Below are 18961 nucleotides of genomic sequence, written 5' to 3'. Positions count from 1 at the left end.
AACACAGGATAGCTGTACATTCCAAACCGCCAGAAACATTGTTTCACATCTATGACCATGTGTGTTTTCTAAAAAACAGGGATGGCTTTACTAGGCTGTTACCTCTCCTTCTGTGGACGGCTCTATATCAGAATAGCGCTCCTCGCAGATGACATCATCGATGAGCTGCAGGGAGCGGGCAGGCACCCGAGGGAAAGTCCTGGTGCAGTTGTAGGCAAAATAGCGGTACGGCCTCCAGGAGCGCCCAAAATCTGCAGAACGCTCAATCAACATGCCTGCAGGCCTGAAGGTCTGGGGAGGAACCAGGAGGAAGGAGAGAAATGCTTGGATTAATAAAAGGTTTGCACACCCAGCTTTGAAGTGTCTGTTTGATTGATGGCAGTTAACATAGCCAGGACACCTTAAGAGCACAAGCTCAAGAGCACACCTTAAACTTCATGATGAGGTGAGTGAAGTGGAACTCTGCCTCCAGGTTAAGTCTGACACTGACACTCTCCTCTCCTGAGAACACAGGCAAACATAGGTGATTAAAAGAATACTCCAGCATTTACTTAATAGGCACTGCATTTCACTGTGCTCAGAAACTTAACACAAGTATAACGCAAATAATGTCTAGAACTCTTTTTATGAATTCTTTAGTCATACTTGTGTGTATTTTACACACAATAAGTGTAAATTAAACTATACATTTGAAAAATTCATTCATTCTGCAAGGGGACTACTTTTAAGGAGGGAAGAATTAATTAACCCTGTGTAGTGATTGCAAACCGCTTTTCTGTTGAATTTATTGGTGCAGAGGTGCTATAACTGACCCTTAAATTCTTTGTGAAAAATGAGAAAAACATAATAAAGGCATATTAGCATACAAATAATGGCACCATCTCTCTGCACACATGCATAAACTCCACTGGTTTTAATTCAGTCTGTCTCATCCTAAGGGTTGAATGTGTGATATATGGTATAAAATGCTTATTTTGGAGTTTGGAAGCTTTCTATTGGCTTGAGAGTTAACTGTACAATGCAGATGCCGCAGATTGGGATTAAACTGAAAAACGCTGGGCCGTACCCTGGAAACACATAGAGACACTTCTACAATATACGATTTTGCACCAAATCAAAGCAAAAATCATTAATTATTGAAAAACACACACACTCACCGTTGACAGACTGCCACCAGGTGAGCTCTCCTTTGCTGTCTTTCAGGTAGATAACGTTCTCCACACGATGGCTGGTTCTGTGATGGTGGTGGTCATAATGCCTTTGTGAGTCACATTTGAAGCACTTATCCGACTCCTATATTAGAAAGGAACGCGAAAATCAACAATTGCAAAACACAACATGCACCACAATCCCACTTGAAATTCAGAATTATTGTAAAAATAAGTTTCCAACCTAAAAACTATATTTAGTCATCGTAATTATTGGATGTCAGAGTTTCCAACTTGTTAACTTGTTACTCATTACTTTACCATTTTATTATGACAGAGGAAATTATGGTCGATGGTACATACAGCCTTAATATGGGGATATACATATTAGGCAGCAAATGAACAGTTCTTGAAGGTGAGAATCTGAGCCACTCTGACAAGGCCAAATGTCCAGCTGGATATTTACAACATGGGACAACGTTAGGAAGCTACTAAATCAGAGCAGGCTAGCTAGATAGCTAACCATGTTTCCAACTATAAAGCACATTTTCACAAAGCATTAGTAGTAGCATTAGTCACTGGATACAAAAATGTGAGTCGGAATCTGGCAGAAATAAGAAGGGGAGCAGGAACTGGGTCCAGCTGGGCCTCTTGTATCAGAGTCCTGAGCCAAGCAGAGAGCTTGAATGGAATACAGCCAGATCACTTTGTCTTAACTGGGTTGTTGTCCAGGGTAACAAAATCTCCAACAGTGACCTGGCTATGAGGAGCTTTAAGGGCTTAGAGGTAGTGAAACAAAGTGAGAGACTTTGTTTTCAAGGGTTTTTAAAGGCCACAGAGATACTATATCAGCTTCTTACATACAGTATCTGCTGAAGACCTTTGCCCTGGTTTTCGCTGTTCGTATGAGCCCACTAATGAGAGGACTGAAGTTTCAGCACCTAATCTTCCTTTCGATTATAAGGCAGGAGAGTCATATGCTAAGAATATAATATCAACATTTTTACGATGCAAGTCATATTACAATATTTATTCATTTATTTATTTTTAGCATTTCATTGAGTTACTAATAACTGATTGTTGCTTACAGCCTGTGCTATGTTGCTCAGTGTTCAGTGTTCTAGAGGCTCATGATAGTTTATCCTCAAAATGTATATCATTGTGAGGGTAACACTTTTTTGTTTTTGTTTTGGAGTCTTTGGGGTCTTATAGATGATTAAAAACTCTGACTAGAGTACCAGTAAAACATCAACATCTTATCAGTACAGTAGCAGCAATGAAGCATCTGAATACAATGAGGATGTAGATGCTTTCCTGCCATTAAGTACATTTACTGTTGATATGTTACATAAAGTGCTTAATATGTTACTTCTATTAAGCAAAACCTAACCCAGCCTTAACCAAAACCTAATCTTAACCCTCATCCTGGCACTAATCCTAGGCTTAACCTTAATCCAAAAACTAATCCTAAACTCCTCCCTGACCATCACCTGAACCTTAACATCAACCCAAAACCTAATTCTAATCCTCATCCTAGGCCCAATCCTAATCCTAACCTCAACCCAAAATATAATGCTAACCCTCATCCTGGCCCCAATTCTAACCTTAACCTTAACCCTAAACCTAATCCTCAAACTGCTCCTGGTCCCTAATAACAGCTTTATCCAGTTAAGATCCAGTTCCACACTGGTGTCAGCAGCAGGTTTCTAACGGCTTGTTGAGGATGCTGAGATAGTCTGTATTAGACCTGTTAGATGAGCAGTGAACATCTACAGGTAATTTGTACATTTGTTTCTCAGGTGAACTTGGACTCTCCTGAAGTGAGGAAGAGCTGTATTCAGTAGAAGTATTCAGTAAAAGTCTCATTGACAATCTACTGAATGTTCATTTGCTGCTACATCACTGATTTGTTGTTAAAATGTTACTGCAAGTCTGATGAGTGTTTATTTAATCCAAAAAGGCCCACTCTAAATGTTTCATCCCTTGCATTCTAAGGTTTTGTTTTATGGCTCACATTTCAAATTCTCAATTTCAAAATATCTATATGATGAATGATACAATAGAAATGCTCCAAAAATACTTTAAATAAAATATTTTTTCTGACTTTTTGTAGACATTTTGGATTTTTTGTGTGACAATTACGATATATCGCTTCTCTATAGTAATTACCAAATGAAATGTTTCAACATAATAATATCTCTTTATACCTCTAACCACTCTATTCAATATTAATTTAGTAATTCTAAACTTACATCATAAACTTACACACAAATATTGCTCAAATGGGGTTTAAATAAAGGAGTTAAAATGTATTGATATTTATTCTGATTTGATCTTCTTTGATTTTTCTTTTTATTCAGAATAAACGATTTATCCCCTTTAACTTTTCCAGCTTTCACCAGAGTCGCCAGAGATACATTTTTCAAAAATTACACATTCTATTTGTGGGTCACTAGTCATCTCCGCTAGTTTCTATAACAACCTGATTTGTTAAATTTGACAGTAATTGGACCCCTATTTCTTAAGAGTCACCTTGAAGAACCTGACATTTCTGTACTGTAATTTTTTCATTACATGGTGTCAAAATAAGGTCTTTTTGTAGTTTTATATGTACAGTCAGGTAAAAAGGTTAGGTATTAGGACATGAATATTATTATTAGAGGTAATTTAATGCATGCAACATATGATAAATTAAATTAATAAAATACTATTGTGAAGACACCCCCACATTTATTACTACTTTAGAATCAGGTGCAGCACATTAGGGCCTAGAGAGCTCTCCAACAAGAAATCCACTAGGAATTGTTTATTATTTCAGAGGGAACTTAATGAAAATATGAGATCATCTGTCTAAATACTAAAGCTGAAACCTCACACAGCTGAAAGAATTCTGCATGGAGAAGTGGAAAAACTTTCTCCCAGTTGATGTCAGAGATTGGTAGATCATTATAGGAGGCGTCTAACTGAAGTCATTTCAGCCAAGGGGGGGAATACCAGCTATTAGGGCATAAAGTGTCCCAATGTTTTTCATTCAAGAAAATTGCATTTCTATTAATTATGTTTTACAAATCATTTTTAGTTGTAATAATACTTTAGTTGTATGTGTTAAGTTATATTCTTATATAGTCTTATTACCTATATTAACTATATTAACTCTTAATATTGTTCAATTAAAGATCAAATGCCCATATGTTAAAATATATACTTTATATACTTTATTTCTATATAATTTTAATTACTGTGCCTATAAGCTTGATTCAGCTGTAAGCATGAAAGCATGAAAAACTGTGATTTGAGGCCACAACATTATTATACATGTTCTGTATTAGATACAGAACGTTGAATCAAAATGTCATGACGAATGGACCAATAGAATTGCAAAATGAGTAAAATAAAATATTTTTCTTCCATTCAAAGTTTACCAGTAAAGTTGAAGTTTTGAATATACAATGCTTTTGTGTGACAGCAATGCTAATTATAAGGAACCACCTGTAAAGTTTAAGAGGTTAACTTAAAAAAACATTCATTGTAAAAGTGTAATAACTGTTCTATGTATTTTGCTTTTAACCCCATCACACCACTTTATTTAGGCACCAAGTCAATTCATAAAGAGTGAGTGACGTCATTTAAGCTTTCAGAGAGGCTGAGGTCATACTTTTATCCATTATTAATAATAATTTGTTGTTTTCTCCATTTCGGTTAAGCAATTGCTGAACTGCTGAAAAAGAGTTAACAGAACAAGGTATGGCGGCCAGTTTATGTCTCAGGTTTTGTGTGATGGACCTTGCAAAAAAATATTAAAACTGCTTAGTGAGGTGCAAAAAACTGTTAGTATGTCAAACCATGGGGGGGGGCTGATTAACAGTCAGGCCTTCCTTAAATCTAATAGAATAAAATAGAATTGAATAGAGTAAAACTGAATAGAATATAGTGATAAATAGGAACCAGTTATATGCGCCTGTTTGTGTGTATGTTATCAAAATGATAATGCCTTTCTTTTTTCATTCTCTCACAATATCTTTTGAAGTGAGCTAAAATAAGCAGAGCCAGAGGGCACACCAAACCTCCTTCACAATGCAAGCCTCCATTACACACCTGACAAGCCCCTGCATGCAGGAATGGAAAAAAGGATGAAAGAGGAAGAAAACACGCTATCCTGTTTACACAGAATGAGACAAGCACACAAACAGACAAAGTGCACAATGACGAAGCATGCATTCAACAAAGGACTCTGCACTATAGGCACTGGAAGGAAATTTGCAGGCACTGATATGTGTGTGAATATTTATTTATTTGACTCACCAGTAGATGGCTGACGATGCAGTACTGCTCTGGTGCTTGAAGGCCGCAAGTCGAGGTGGCTGTTAGGTTAACAGCTCGCCCAATTAGCAGGTTCCCTGTAGCTGGGTAACAGCTTCCGTCTGTGCAGCCATGAGGACCTGAAGGAAGCTCCTGTGCCACAGTTTGGACAACTACAAGAGATAGACAGAGGCATGCCTTTATAAATATAACTATATAAAACACAAACTCTGGTTGTCAGTGTCATCATCAATTAAAAAAATTATCCAGTCATACAATTCAGGGTGTGATGGGCCTACGCAACTTTGAGAGAAATCTCGCTCTGGTTGCCACTAGATATAATACATGGGCAAAGGTATTGGGACACCTGCTCATTTGATGTTTCTTCAGAAATCAAAGGCATTAAAATGAGTTTATCCTTTGTTTGAGTAACTGTATCTATTGCACAAGAAAGGCTTTCTGTTAGATTCTGGAGCAATGCTGTCAGGATTCGATTAAATTCAGCGACAAGAGCGTTTTTGAGGTCAGGATGTTGGATGATCTCCACCCCACCTAAACCTCAACTCTTCAGCTCATCCCAAAAGTATTAGATGGAGCACCATCATTCCAGAGAATACAGTTCCACTGCTCCACTTCCCAATGCTGGGGGGCTTTATACACCTTTGGCCCACACCTGCCATTATGCATGGTGCCAATAGGTTAATGTTTATCTGTTCAGCAAGTCATATTGTACTGACAGTACTTTTCTACAGGGACTGGACAAGCTGTGTGTGTGCATTTGCAGATCTGTGTCAGCAATGGGTGAAAATTAAAGTAGCTGAATGCTCTCATTAGAAGGGGTGTCCACAAACATTTGGACATGAAAATGTGTAAACGAACAGTAACAATGAGACAGATATGTCGAGGGTGTGGGAAGGTTCTTCACATTCTACTAAAGCAAGTTCACTCCTTGAGTATGGCAGACATACTGACCAATAAACATTACCCATATTGAGATCGTTAAATGCATGTGTACATAAAGAGGGTGTTCAAAGTGTGATTTCTGTTTATGGCAGTGGTGTTAAAGTGAATTACACTCCCCAACTGTAGGGGGAGCCCAGTTGCAGAAATGACTAATTCTTGCATAATGCTTCTTTAAAAAAGTTCCAACAATGGCCCAACACTGACCAACTCAAATAGCCCTGGAAGACATTATAGGCAAATCTAATACTCCTGGGTCTTGCAGATAAACCAATGGGAGATGCAATTACATGCTGCTGTTGAAATCACGCAGGCAATCAGTGACTAACATTCCATAAGTTAATACATGCATGTATCCTAGTTCCACCCAGATGTGTCCACTCTCACACATGCACTGATTGGAAGGCATGGTAAATGATTTAATAACCTTGCCCTTTTCCGCCTTGTTGATGTGTTACAGATAAGGGTAGCAGCAGGGTGCCTATATTGAGACTTGGCTCATTCTCAAGGAAAAGCTTTAACCAGAACACATTCTGTAAATTCCTCTGGATAACAGCAGAAGATAATAAACAAAAAAGTGGATTTTGTCTGGCAGTAAACCAAGAGGCAGTGGGACTAAATCTCGGGTTGGTCACATACAGTAAACCAGTGCAAAATGCTCAAATAAAAATGTCTGACCTTTGGAAGGCCAATCTGTACACATCCGACTCGCCCTGAGTAAACAGGGTAAGACTATGGTCCAGGAAGCATGAATACCTGAGAGGTATTCAGGCTCTACTGTTTGTGTGCACTGTCATGTCACATTGCCTTTTTATTTTGGCTAAAAAATAAATAATTGCTTATGCATTTATTTTGTTAAATGACTGAGAACTTGCAAGAGAGTGTGTAAAAGAGAGAAAGAGAGAAAGAGAAAGCAGATGTGCAGCCAGTGTACTAAGAAGCAAAATCAAGTGAGCTTGCTAACTGTTAGGGAGAAGTCAGGTGAATACAGCCTGGTGGAAAGTAGCTAGCTAACATGTCTCTATTCCACTGAATAAAAATATTATTTTCTGCAATAACATCATTATTGCATTATGGCTCCACTTATTCCTGTAATTTCCTGGCAAAAGTGACCTATACTATGTGTCCAAATGCACACACACAGCTTGTCTAGTCCCTGTAGAGGACTATTGCCAATAGAATAGGACTCCCTGGAGCAGATAAGCATGAACTAAATGGCACCAAGCCTAATGCCAGGAGTGGGCTAGAGGGGTAGAAAAGCCCCCATAAGTGCTGAGCTGTGGAGCAGGGGGTACTGTGATTTGTGTGTCTGCCTTTGATTAGCTAAAGAGCATCTCAATAACATGGAACTTAATGGGATTTCCGCTGCTGCTCTGCAAAACCTTGAATGAAAGCATTTGTGGGCGGAGCATGGATAGGTCAATTCCCCTTCTTTCTGTCCATGCTCCACTCATCCCAAATGCCACTAATGGCCCATAACTCTATCCCTCAGTGCAAGTTACCAATACTGCACTAATGGGCTTTTAAATGCATTGGGAACAAGTTCAGTGGGAGTGCACACGTGTGCCTAATAGTTCCATCTATACCCTGTATATGCTGGATGCTTAAATGGTCCTTTGCCTGATTAAAGAAATATTCACATTGGTGGCAAACTTTTTGTATGCAATTCTATATAGCACCAAAACATGTTCTGCTTTTCCGTACTACATAGAACCCCTTAATTTACTATGTAGAACATACCGAGTAGAGTGGATTTTTCATTAAATCCAAAAAACAACTGTTTATGCTGGTATGTGAACATATGGGGTTGGAAATACTCCATTGAAAATTCCATTGCAAAAACCTTTAATGCAGGCTCATGGTTATAGGTGTGTTTATTCTAAAAAGTAGTGTTTTAAAGCACTTTGCTGTGAATTTAGGTGGATAATTACAGGACTGTGGTCTGGAGGACTTTCATAAGCATGCAGGCTTGTTCTGCCATTACAGGCCACACACACCAGCAAATTCAAATAAGCAGCATTTGGCACACACCCCCTGATGAAGGACATGTAAAATAAAATTCTTCAACATAGTTTCTCATGTTCTGACTGGCAAAGGTGACAGAGTGATACTGCATGTGTGTGTGTTTGACTGAGGAGGTGTGTGTGTGTGTTTGAGGGATGTTATCTCGAAGCCTGTTATTGTACTTCCACACATTCCTCTTCTCCAGACTGTAAAATCAACACCAGGAGAGAGAAAGAGGGTAGGTGCATGTGTGATTAAACACACGCTATGCATTTAGCCAACTTACAAACATTACTACACTACATAGTTAAAGTATCTCTCATATTGATAATACAACAGCAATAGCTTACCGAAGGCCTGAAAAATTCATGAAGAACCTCTGAAGAAAATGGGGGCTGTAAAGCTCTATAAAACTGTCTATAAAAACTTCTATAACAACTATTCAATTTAATCAACCTTATAAATGCACTTATTTACTATGATAAACAAGGCCAGTGTACAAATATTGAGTTTTGGTGTGTTCTACTGGCCCCATAATTGCACATTGCACGGACCCCAATGGCTGCCACCACTTGCATTGTAATTTAAAGACGGGCACTCAGAGTTCAGATTTGAAAGCAGATTTTCAGTGTGTGGGTGCTTTTTGTCAAAGTTAAATTCATCATCAACAATTGGAAGAAATATAGCATATGTGTAAATCTCTTCACAAACCGATGGAACCGTGCTAAAAGGAGACTAGTAAGGGAATTTATTAGAACATCTAAGACTACTCAGAAGGACTACTAGTGAATTAAATCCACTACAGTTGATCTAAAAGCATGTGTGGGAGCTGAAAGAAGGTTATTTAGTTTGATGAGACCAAAATTTTGACTTTTTGGCAAACTAGACACTACGTTTGGTGAACAACAAACATTGCACATCCCCTCATACACACGAACACCACCGTAAAGCATGGTGGTGACAGTAGGCCTGTCATGATAATTACATTATTGACGATCATACAATATACGGACATGACCTCAATAAGCTTTGCTGACCTCAGTATCACTCCTTGTGTTTAATTAGCAAAGAGAGCCCATTAATGTATGTCAACTTTGTTTAAAAACAGTGATTTTATTTAATTTTTTTATTTAAGATATTTAAAGAATTTTATATTTCAGTATCACTATACTAGGTTATGTTATTGTGCTATTATATTATCATTATATCATTATATATATCATTATATATATGCTGATGAACTCAACACAGGCATTAGTGTGTTTACAGCTCAGATTGCTGCTGATTGATTTTCTCCTGGTGAACTACAGCTAGAAAGTGCACCAGCTCTTGAATAATCTACCAACATCATAAACTACATCTATATGCACACGCACACACACCTATGAGCACCACTGAGGATGCACCCAAGGATGCACCAACAGTCTATCCTTGAGCAGCAGAAGCATAAGGAGAACACTGGCGTCAGAAAAGCAGCGCTATGGCAGGAATGCGAGCACAGTGGGTAAATGTTACTCATTAAGAAAAACATTCCAGGTGTCAAAATATATGCTGCTAACTGCCTCTGAAACATCCCCTACAAAATGCCCCCTCTTTTTCTGTGGAATGCCGGAGAGAGGGGCACAGGGCCAGTCTTCACACGTGCTGGTCTATACTGTACAAGTGAAGGGTGGGGAGGGGTCAGCACTTGGATCAACCTGAATGACAGAGTGCCTCTGGAAGTGAAAGGCTTGGCGACTGTGCAAATTGTCCAGTTCTTTCCAGCTTTCACTATTCACAAGCTCTTCAGATGGCCACCTGCTTGTGAGGTCTAGCTATATGAACAAAAGTATTGGGGCACTTGCTCATTCAATGTTTCTTCTGAAATCAAGGGTTTAACCTGCTTTTGTCTCTACTGTCCAGAGAGGGGGTTTACTTGATTGTGGAGCATAGCTGGTCCTGTGTTTTTTTCTGGTATGCAGTTCCTAACAGTTCCTAACAAAAATGGTCCAAGAAAGGACAAACACCGGTGAACCGGTGACAAGGTCATGGTCACCTAAACCCAGAGAACACAGTTGCACGGCTCAAGACTGGGGGGTGCTTTAAACCCCTCTAGCCCATGGGGCCAATTAATCTGCTCCTGAGATCCATATGCTATTGACAATACTTCTCTACAAGGACTAGACAAGCTGTGTGTGTGCATTTACACATCTGTATCAGCAATGGGTGCAACTTAAAGTAGCTCAATGCATTCATTAGAAGGAGTGTCCACAAACATTTGGAGTGTACCAGGAGTCATACCTGTCTTTGGAATGTGGCTTAAAATCAGAAGCTAAAATCTAGAGGCCCTGGCTGAGGGATAAAAAAGTTCAATACCTTCTTTTTCTTTCATTTCTGTCCCTAAACACTAGCAGACTGATAAGCAGATGCTTGACAGATCACATAGCTATTCATTTTTCTCTAAAGATCTAAATGGTAGCATTGTAAGAGAATGAATACTTCACATGCAGAAGGTATGCATTTCTGGGCTTAGTGTTTCATAAAGAAAGCCAGAAAGCCCAAGGTGCCCACACCCGCCTTGATCACCCGTCTTGAACAATTATTAACACATGCGTTGTGTTTTCCCTGACCCAGACTAGTGCAGGTGAGAGGAAGTGGGCATGCGTCCTTCAGTGCCAGATAATGAGCTGCTGTCCGTGCCAGGGCAAGAAAATCACGAGACCCTGTAATCTGCCTCCATCAGGATTATCAGCAAGTTCCTGTGGAAAACTGCACGTAACATTTGTCATCAAAGCAAAGATTCTTCCAGCCATCCTTTCTTCCTAATACCAATTTTCATATATACTGCCAATTAAAACTTAGAGAGACGCTTTTCATAATGCTTTAAAAATCATTGTTACAGTCAATGTTTTCTTAGTCAGAAACAGTCTAACAGCTTGCACATTTTTCTTTTCTTTTCTGGCGCAAAATGGCCTCACATAGCAACATCCACATGGGTTGATTGTTCCAGAACACAAATGTGACCTTTTTCCACCTGTTCACTGGCAGCACTATTAAGCAAAATACATCCAAACAAACACAACCAGTCTGCCATGTACTTGAAGAAGAATAGAAAAAACAGCACTGGGAGATAATGTTGGATAAAATATTAGGTTGAGTTGCAGAATAAGGTGTAGATTAAGGTTATCTTAAGATGTAGACTAAGGTAAAGTTTAGGTGTAGACTAAGGTGTAGGTTAAGGTTAGGTTAATAATAGTCTGGAGTGTGAAGTGTTAAATCATTAAATAGGGAAAACTTGTTCTTCATACCAAGCAAGCATTATTAAAATTGACAAATACAAATACAAAGGGCCAGGTGTCCCCAAAACCTTAGTCTCAGCAGCAGAGAAAAAGACAGCAGAGCAATAAGTTGCTTTTGGATTTATGCCAGTCTTTTCTATCCTACATCTTCATCTCGACTGCAGCCGGAACGGCTTATATTAGAGTTCGTTCAGAGAGAGTCTGTTATCACTATGCAGACAGTGTGAATCAGACGTGATGATTAAGACTGGAAGCATGAGTAAGAAATAGAAGAAAGAGAAAGAGAAAGAAGGATAAATGCACATTGAGCCCTTTCCCATTACCTGATGCACCATTATAAAACCGCAGGAAAAGCAGCAAAGCAGGTGTGTCCTGTAGTCTGTACTTTTTATCTCTGATTTAGTATTATACAGAGAATACACTGGTGGTGGCTCAGTGGTGAGAGCACTGGGTTATTCATTACAGGGATGTGGATTCAGGGAGCAAGGCCCCTAACCTCTCTCCTTGAGGGGCACCATAGCATAGACTTTCTAAGGTGGGTTATGTGAGGAGAAGGATTTTGTTGTACTGTTTAAGTATAATAAAGCACATTCTTCTGACTTAGGAACTTGCGCTACTGAACTAATGAGCACAATGTTAGTGTAAGTACTTACACTGATCAGCCATTACCACTGACAGGTGAAGTAAAAAACATTCATTATCTTCATCTACAGTGGCATCTGTTAAGGGGTGTGAAATGTAGGTGATGTGCTAAAAGCAGGATAATGGGCTGCCACTGTTGGGCCTTTGAGCAAGACCCTTCACCCTCTGCTCCCCGGGCACTGGAGTTGGCTGCCCACCACTCTGGGTGTGTGTGTGCTCACTGCCCCTAGTTTACTAGTGTGTGCGTGTTTATTACCACAGATGGGTCAAATGCGGAGGACACATTTCACTGTACATAGTACAGTGACAGATACTTGCACCTTTACCTCACTAAAACTGAACACAGGGCATTTCGGAACAGTTTTTCCTATTTACCCTTATGTGTCACCTCCCAGCATGTTATTCTGGTCAGTAAAACACAGCTCTTTGTTGTCGTCAATGTTGCTTCAAACTGGTAAAAATACACGCTTCTAAACAAAGCGGGCCCTGCCGACTCTGCAGGCTCAGAGGTTACACGGACTGAAATAATCCCAGCTGTCCTGCTGGGAGTGGACTCTGCATGCTCCTGCCCTGTTTGGGAAACAGGAGATTAACTCTGCAGTGTTGTAAAGACCAGGAGGCTGAGGCCCAGGTTAAACAGCCAGCTTGTGATCAGCATAGAGAAAGAGAACTGATGGTGAAATCATACACAATTAAAAAGGGTTATAAAAATTATGAAAACAAAACAACACACGCAACCCTACTAACAAACCCTACTAACGTCTTGTGTGCCAATGGCATTAAAGGCCCCATATCATGAAAAATACCCATCAATTGTTTTGGGAATTCATCATGTTAGTGATGTCACAACCATAAATATATTTACATATGACTGATGGTCTGTAATCATGGCTATATGTTATGGGCAGACATATGCAGAAAATACTGGATCAGATAAGGAAAAAGGGCAGAATAAGAATTTTCCAACATTTAAATAACCTCAGCCGAATACTGAAGGCCCAAGTCAAAGCTGGTGAAATGGTATAACGCAACAGCGACTTTGGGGGAATATCAAGTTGTTGATTCTAGAGAGCAGTACATCACCATCACACCCTGCTAGTAATGGGAATACGGGATGCTACACAAAGCTGGCCTTGTGACTGCAGTGTTTTCTGTGCCAGTGCTCCAGATAGAGCTCAGCACACAACAAAAACAAAGCTTGGGGGATAGACTAAAATCTAATGATAAACAATAAGCTTTTACCTTCTTTGCATCATCTACTCCCTCAAAAACAAATTGGACTGCATCGGCTGACTACCAAACTGTTGCTTAACACACAATAGAAGTAGGGGTGTAAGAAAATATTGATATATCAAAGGATTGCAATATTATGTTAAATATTTTACATGCCAAGATTTGTGGTTCGTTTTGTGTTGCGTTTAAACTCCAACCGCTAGATATCAGTGTTGTACTCTCAGTGTACTGTTCTAATTTCAAAAAGTTTTCTTTTACTCAGATTTTATGCAGATGATTTAGATTTTAGACTGGTTATCAGTTTTTCAAAGATTTTATGTAAAAACATTGCAACATATTGCCTCGCTTACAGTATTGCAATATATCAAAATATACCCCTGTAATGTGATATGTATCGCGTCATCAGGTTCTTGCTAATACACAACCCTAGTCAAAAAGGAAAGCACAGACTTTCTTTTTTTTACCAGTCCAACTTAAGAAAACCAAACTTGGGGAAGTGAGTGGAGCCAAGGCTAAAAGTCTTTGTTACAGTTTTAAAACTATGTTCCAGTCTATTGTTTTAGGTTTCAGTCAATAACAAATACGTTTTAGTCTCTTATTGGAAAAGAAGTGAAAGCCTTTTCACGTTTTTATTTTTAAATAAAACTAGAACTAAAATAAATAAAAACTAGAATAAAACGAGAACTAGTAATTTAATGATAACCCTGGAGGTATCAATTAAGCCACTCTAAGTCCAGACATCAGAAAAGAGTGGCTTAAATGATGTTCCTGAGACTGATTTTAATACATAACACTTTGTTCTGTATTGTTCCCTATTTTAGGCCCAGACTACTTTTTAAACAAGCAGTAATTCAGGGCACTTGTAAAGGGTTCACATCTGAGCACAGTCAAAGGCAGCAAAGGCAAAAAGCTTGTAGGTGGGACAATGGTTACAGTTATAGTCAGAAAACCATAAAAAAATAGAATAGAATAGAATAGAATAGAATATGGCTTAACCTGGACCCATGAAGCCATAAAACCAAATAAATGCATGTAGAGTAGAGAACCCCAATGGATCTCTACTCCATTCTTCTGAAACAGCTTCTATCCACGTACTTATGAGCTAAATGTTTCATTGGTTGTCATAGTAATGCCTATTCAGTCAAGGTCATGCAAACACAGAGAAACGATGTTTGCACTGAGCGATGCAGTTGGCTCCCGGCCGGCTCTCGGCCTCCCCTCTGAACTGTACACACCTTTTATCTGACAGCATAAAGAGCGAGAGCAAAACGGTACAATTCTCCTGACTGCCCTTCACAGGGGAACATGCGTCCTTTGTGTCAAGGGCTAAATACGAGCAGAAGCGAGAGCCAGGTCATGTTTACATCAGTCCACTGTTTTGTGTTTGTAAAGCGATCTTGTGGGACACACAGTTAAGGTGATCCGGGTGGGGGTAGGTGGTGGGCAGATAGGTCTCGACGTGCTTGATCCTTTTCTTTTCTTAAGCGGCTTACGCTCTCTTCAGTACACTGGAGAGCCGTATTCTGGAAAGTCATTGAGGGATTGTCTGTGTTTGTCATCTGTAATCACAGCTCTCTTAAAGAACGCTGTGGGTGCAGCTTCTGTTTAGTAGGTGGAGAAAGCAGCATTATGTACAGGATAAACTCCAACTTACCCAGAATAAGGAGACCCAGACATCTGGCCATCGTTGACATCATGCAACCAGAGGAGACAGATATCCAGAGGCCTGAAACACAATGCAAAGACTGAAATGTAGAAAGTTACTTGAGGCCAGATGAGTGCAAGGCCTTCTAGGCTTTTCCAAGACAGCACAACTATGTAAAGTGAAGCACCAGAAGCAGAACCCTTGGTCAACAGCAGCTGCACTGGGTTGTCTGGAGCTGTAACTAAGCTAGTTAAGAAAAGACTAGAAGGAAAGACTAGCTTAGCGAGTGGGCCACAGATCCAACAGCAGTCGCTCATTAGTCACCAGTTGCTCGAGTTATTAGTGCTAAACATTTATAAGTGGGCTTTCAGTCAGTCAGACTTGATTTTTTTCTGTGGTAATCAGATTGTTATCCTGCTAACCAGCTTCTCTCACTTCATTCAGACCACTTTAATATTTGTAATTGTCAGACTGGCAGTTTAACAATTGAATGATTAATTAAAAACCTTGAACAGTGTTCAGTTATTTTGCCACCCTGTGACCAAACGTAACACTGTATTTGATCATTTTTTGGTTTTAAACCCACCCCCGGCTGGTAACACCCTACTCTGGACCCACCAACATTGCCACAGATAGAGCGACCTACCAGGAATTAGATTATCTACATTATCCAGGATAGATTATCCCTGCTGGTTACTGAATATTTCATAGTATTTACTGGATAATAAGCCTGAAAATAATAACTAAATTATGTGAGCATACTGTGAATTACCATTGCCTGTATGCCAACACTAAAGAAGAAAAGTGTACATATTGCATAGAGATAATTACTTAATTACCACTGTCCTTCTGTTTGACTACACGGACACTTTTTGTTAGACTAATCTGATAATAATAAAGGCAGACAAGCAGAAGCGTCCGTGTGGTCTTGTTATGAGCTGAGTGATCTGCGTGTGAGGTTGTACACTGACAGACGACTTCATCCTGATTGAGAGAATCTGCCTCACTGACGGCTCTACACAACACCACAGCCACACTTTCCTACACAAGCACACATACGCACCCCAACGCCACTGTTCAGGTCATCTAATTCAGCTTATTAACCCATTAAACTGCAAGAGCCTGTCTACTCTGTAATTACAGAGCTTTCCACAAGTCTGAATTCAAGCTGGGGAATGAATCATTGGGTGGGGTGGGGAAGGTTATTTGAATTTATGGGTATCCAATATCCTCACAGCATTTCTTTACCTACGTAGGTATTCAACTGAAGTACTGGATATGTGAACGTGCCCTTCTTCAGCATGTGTGTTCCATGTTATTCACTTTTAGAAGTAAAGCACTTCTTGAACTTGGGGAACGTGAAAGTTTAGCTTGTGGAAATGATCACTAGGAAAAAGAGTGACTGGCCCTGCGTGCCTTGCCCTTCTTTATTCATAACAATATAAACCATTTTCTTGATGTAAATCGGCTCAAATAGGAATCAGAATTAAAGCACTTTATTAGATTAAATGGTAAAGAGAATAACTCCCAGCTTCTAAGGGTTAAGAGGTTTGTTGTAATGGCTTCACAAAAATACCAACCAGGCACAAACCAAACACATGACAACAAGACAAATCAACACACTCTTCTACAATCTGATATATAATCACATACTGGAGACAGAAGGTTCATTTCCTTTCTAACATGAACATAATTATACATTAGTGAAATAGCTAATTTTGTTTATTAGATTTTATCCATGTAAAAAAGATCTGAAGCAAGTAAGCCAGATTAGTTTTCCGTATATACTGATACAGATCAAAACCAACATTTATGAACAGTGGGAGTTAAACATCGACTAAAAACTAGTGAAAAATTTAAAATTCATTTAATTTAATTTAAAATAAGATTATTATTCTGAACTAAGTGGACATCATGTTTTTGTGCATATTAATAATGTTAGACAACAATTGCAGAATTTCTCGTTTCTTTTTGATGGACGTTTCAGTGCATATTAATACAGCTGAAATAAAATAATGACATTTCTAGCATAAATGACAGAAAATGACATGACCTCCCATGGTTCTACTGTACATCAAAGCAGAGGCAAAGAACAGATTAGAGAAAGACTTATGGAGAAATCAGGTATAAGAATCAGCAGAAAGCAAGAAGAGTCAAAACTGTCTGGAGATAGAGGACAGTGAGCCTCCATCACAGAACTGAGCATGTCTGTGTGTATGTGTGCGCATGTGTAGTCTAGCTGAAGCAGCACAAGGCCGCTGGCTTGCTATCGACAGGATCAGACTGAGAAAAGTTAGGGTACTCACGCAAGCACACAACGTGACAAAATCCCTCTGCGCAGACCCTCTCTCCCTGTGTGTGGGTAGGAGAAGAGGGACAGAGGAAGAGAGAGTGGGTGTGTATAAATTTGTGTGTGTGTGTGTGTGAGTGCCCGCATAACAGTGAAGGGGGGACAAATCTTTGCAAGCACAACAGGCTTTTGAGGTATAAAAACAGACTGGACACTGCTGACCAATCAGGGTGGCTGAAGGCCTCTTCCTCCTCCCTCTCCTCATGTCACTGCAGCAATAGGATGAATGGACAGCGATTCTTATTCAAATTCGCCTGTCACTCTGAAAAGCGGCTGTGTAAAAAGGGTTAGCTGGTCTCCAGGCAGGCGGAATGCACTTGTCCATTAATTGGGCAAGGTTCGCTCTGGCTAGGGGTGAAGTGGGGAGGGCAGTGCTGCCGTGGCCTTCCCCAGCACCCCACTGCACGCTTTCCCTCCAAATATTCAACTCATGGTGCTTGCAAGATAGCAGTACCTAGTTGGACAGCTAAGCATTTGGGAAACGCATATCTGGTTGACAAACACTGGAGTATTCCTTTAGCCCAAAAAAGACCATTTACCTTAAAGATGCCTGAACTAGAACTGTATTTTTCGTCCGGTCACTGACATACCTTGAACCTCAAACACTGTAACTCCTCCTTCAAAGTATTCAGCATAACCCAAACAAAGCTGGAAAACTCCAAATCTGTTATGTTACAGTCTTCATTTTATTTATGAACAGCAGAAACTGAGTCCACTTGCAAAAGCCCTTGTCAAAGTTGGTAAAATAGTAAAACGTGTTGATGACTTTGTGAGAATATGGTGTTGTTGATACTGGCCCTGTGAGCACAGCTTTTCCTATGCCAGTATAAGCAGGAAGGGCCGCCCAAACTCATTCAACAAAGAAAAAGCCTGGGGAGCGAACCGTGATTCCGATTTGACGGCTAATCTGGAGCTAAACACATATCAGAATGAAAAATTCTGGCTATTTGTTTTCCTGGTAAGATTTGAAAAAGCCAAACTCAGGGAAGCAAGTGGCTAAAATCAAACCCAGTTGCAATCTCTTCAGCTTGCTAACAGCACATCATGCTGAGAGGACCGCAACACTATATGTTAAGATTCTGGAATAATTACAGTAGCTTCTGTAAGCTGTGGCTGGTGATGTGGGCCTGCAAATAAAAAGAGAGCTTGTCCCTTTTTTTTAAAGAGTCCTCTGTAAAAGAAAAGATTCATGTGTATCATTAAGGTAAAATAACTGGCCTCTAACATCGTATCTGAGCATTTCTCACCCCAACTAAAGTCACACACTTACTACCTATATATCAATGAACAGGTTAAAATACTCAAGAAATACATTCTTTGGCAGCTTTAACCACAAATTACCCCACTGTATTAATTACCATAATTATTATTCCCTGATCCCATTATTAATCCTCACTAAGCA

The 18961-nt window shown here is 39.6% G+C and overlaps 1 protein-coding gene across 2 annotated transcripts in view; it reads right to left on the bottom strand.

Annotated features, from left to right (window-relative positions):
* The window catches only part of lamb2l (laminin, beta 2-like), a 54767-nt gene that overhangs the window by 28380 nt on the left and 7426 nt on the right, over positions 1–18961 (bottom strand). The window contains exons 1-6 of one of the 2 annotated variants that reach the window (XM_072656492.1): positions 17516–17564; positions 15219–15290; positions 5451–5620; positions 1158–1293; positions 428–501; positions 103–291 (exon numbers count right to left, since the gene is read on the bottom strand). In XM_072656492.1, the coding sequence (XP_072512593.1) occupies positions 103–291; positions 428–501; positions 1158–1293; positions 5451–5620; positions 15219–15261 (612 nt within the window). In that variant the 5' untranslated portion in view covers positions 15262–15290; positions 17516–17564. Of the gene's footprint in view, positions 1–102; positions 292–427; positions 502–1157; positions 1294–5450; positions 5621–15218; positions 15291–17515; positions 17565–18961 lie in introns of those variants that run through there. The other variant, XM_072656490.1, reaches the window with a different exon arrangement.

Source organism: Salminus brasiliensis, chromosome 14 (assembly GCF_030463535.1).
Source record: "Salminus brasiliensis chromosome 14, fSalBra1.hap2, whole genome shotgun sequence".
NCBI classification, from domain to species: domain Eukaryota; kingdom Metazoa; phylum Chordata; class Actinopteri; order Characiformes; family Bryconidae; genus Salminus; species Salminus brasiliensis.
This window is presented reverse-complemented; position numbering and strand designations above follow the sequence as displayed.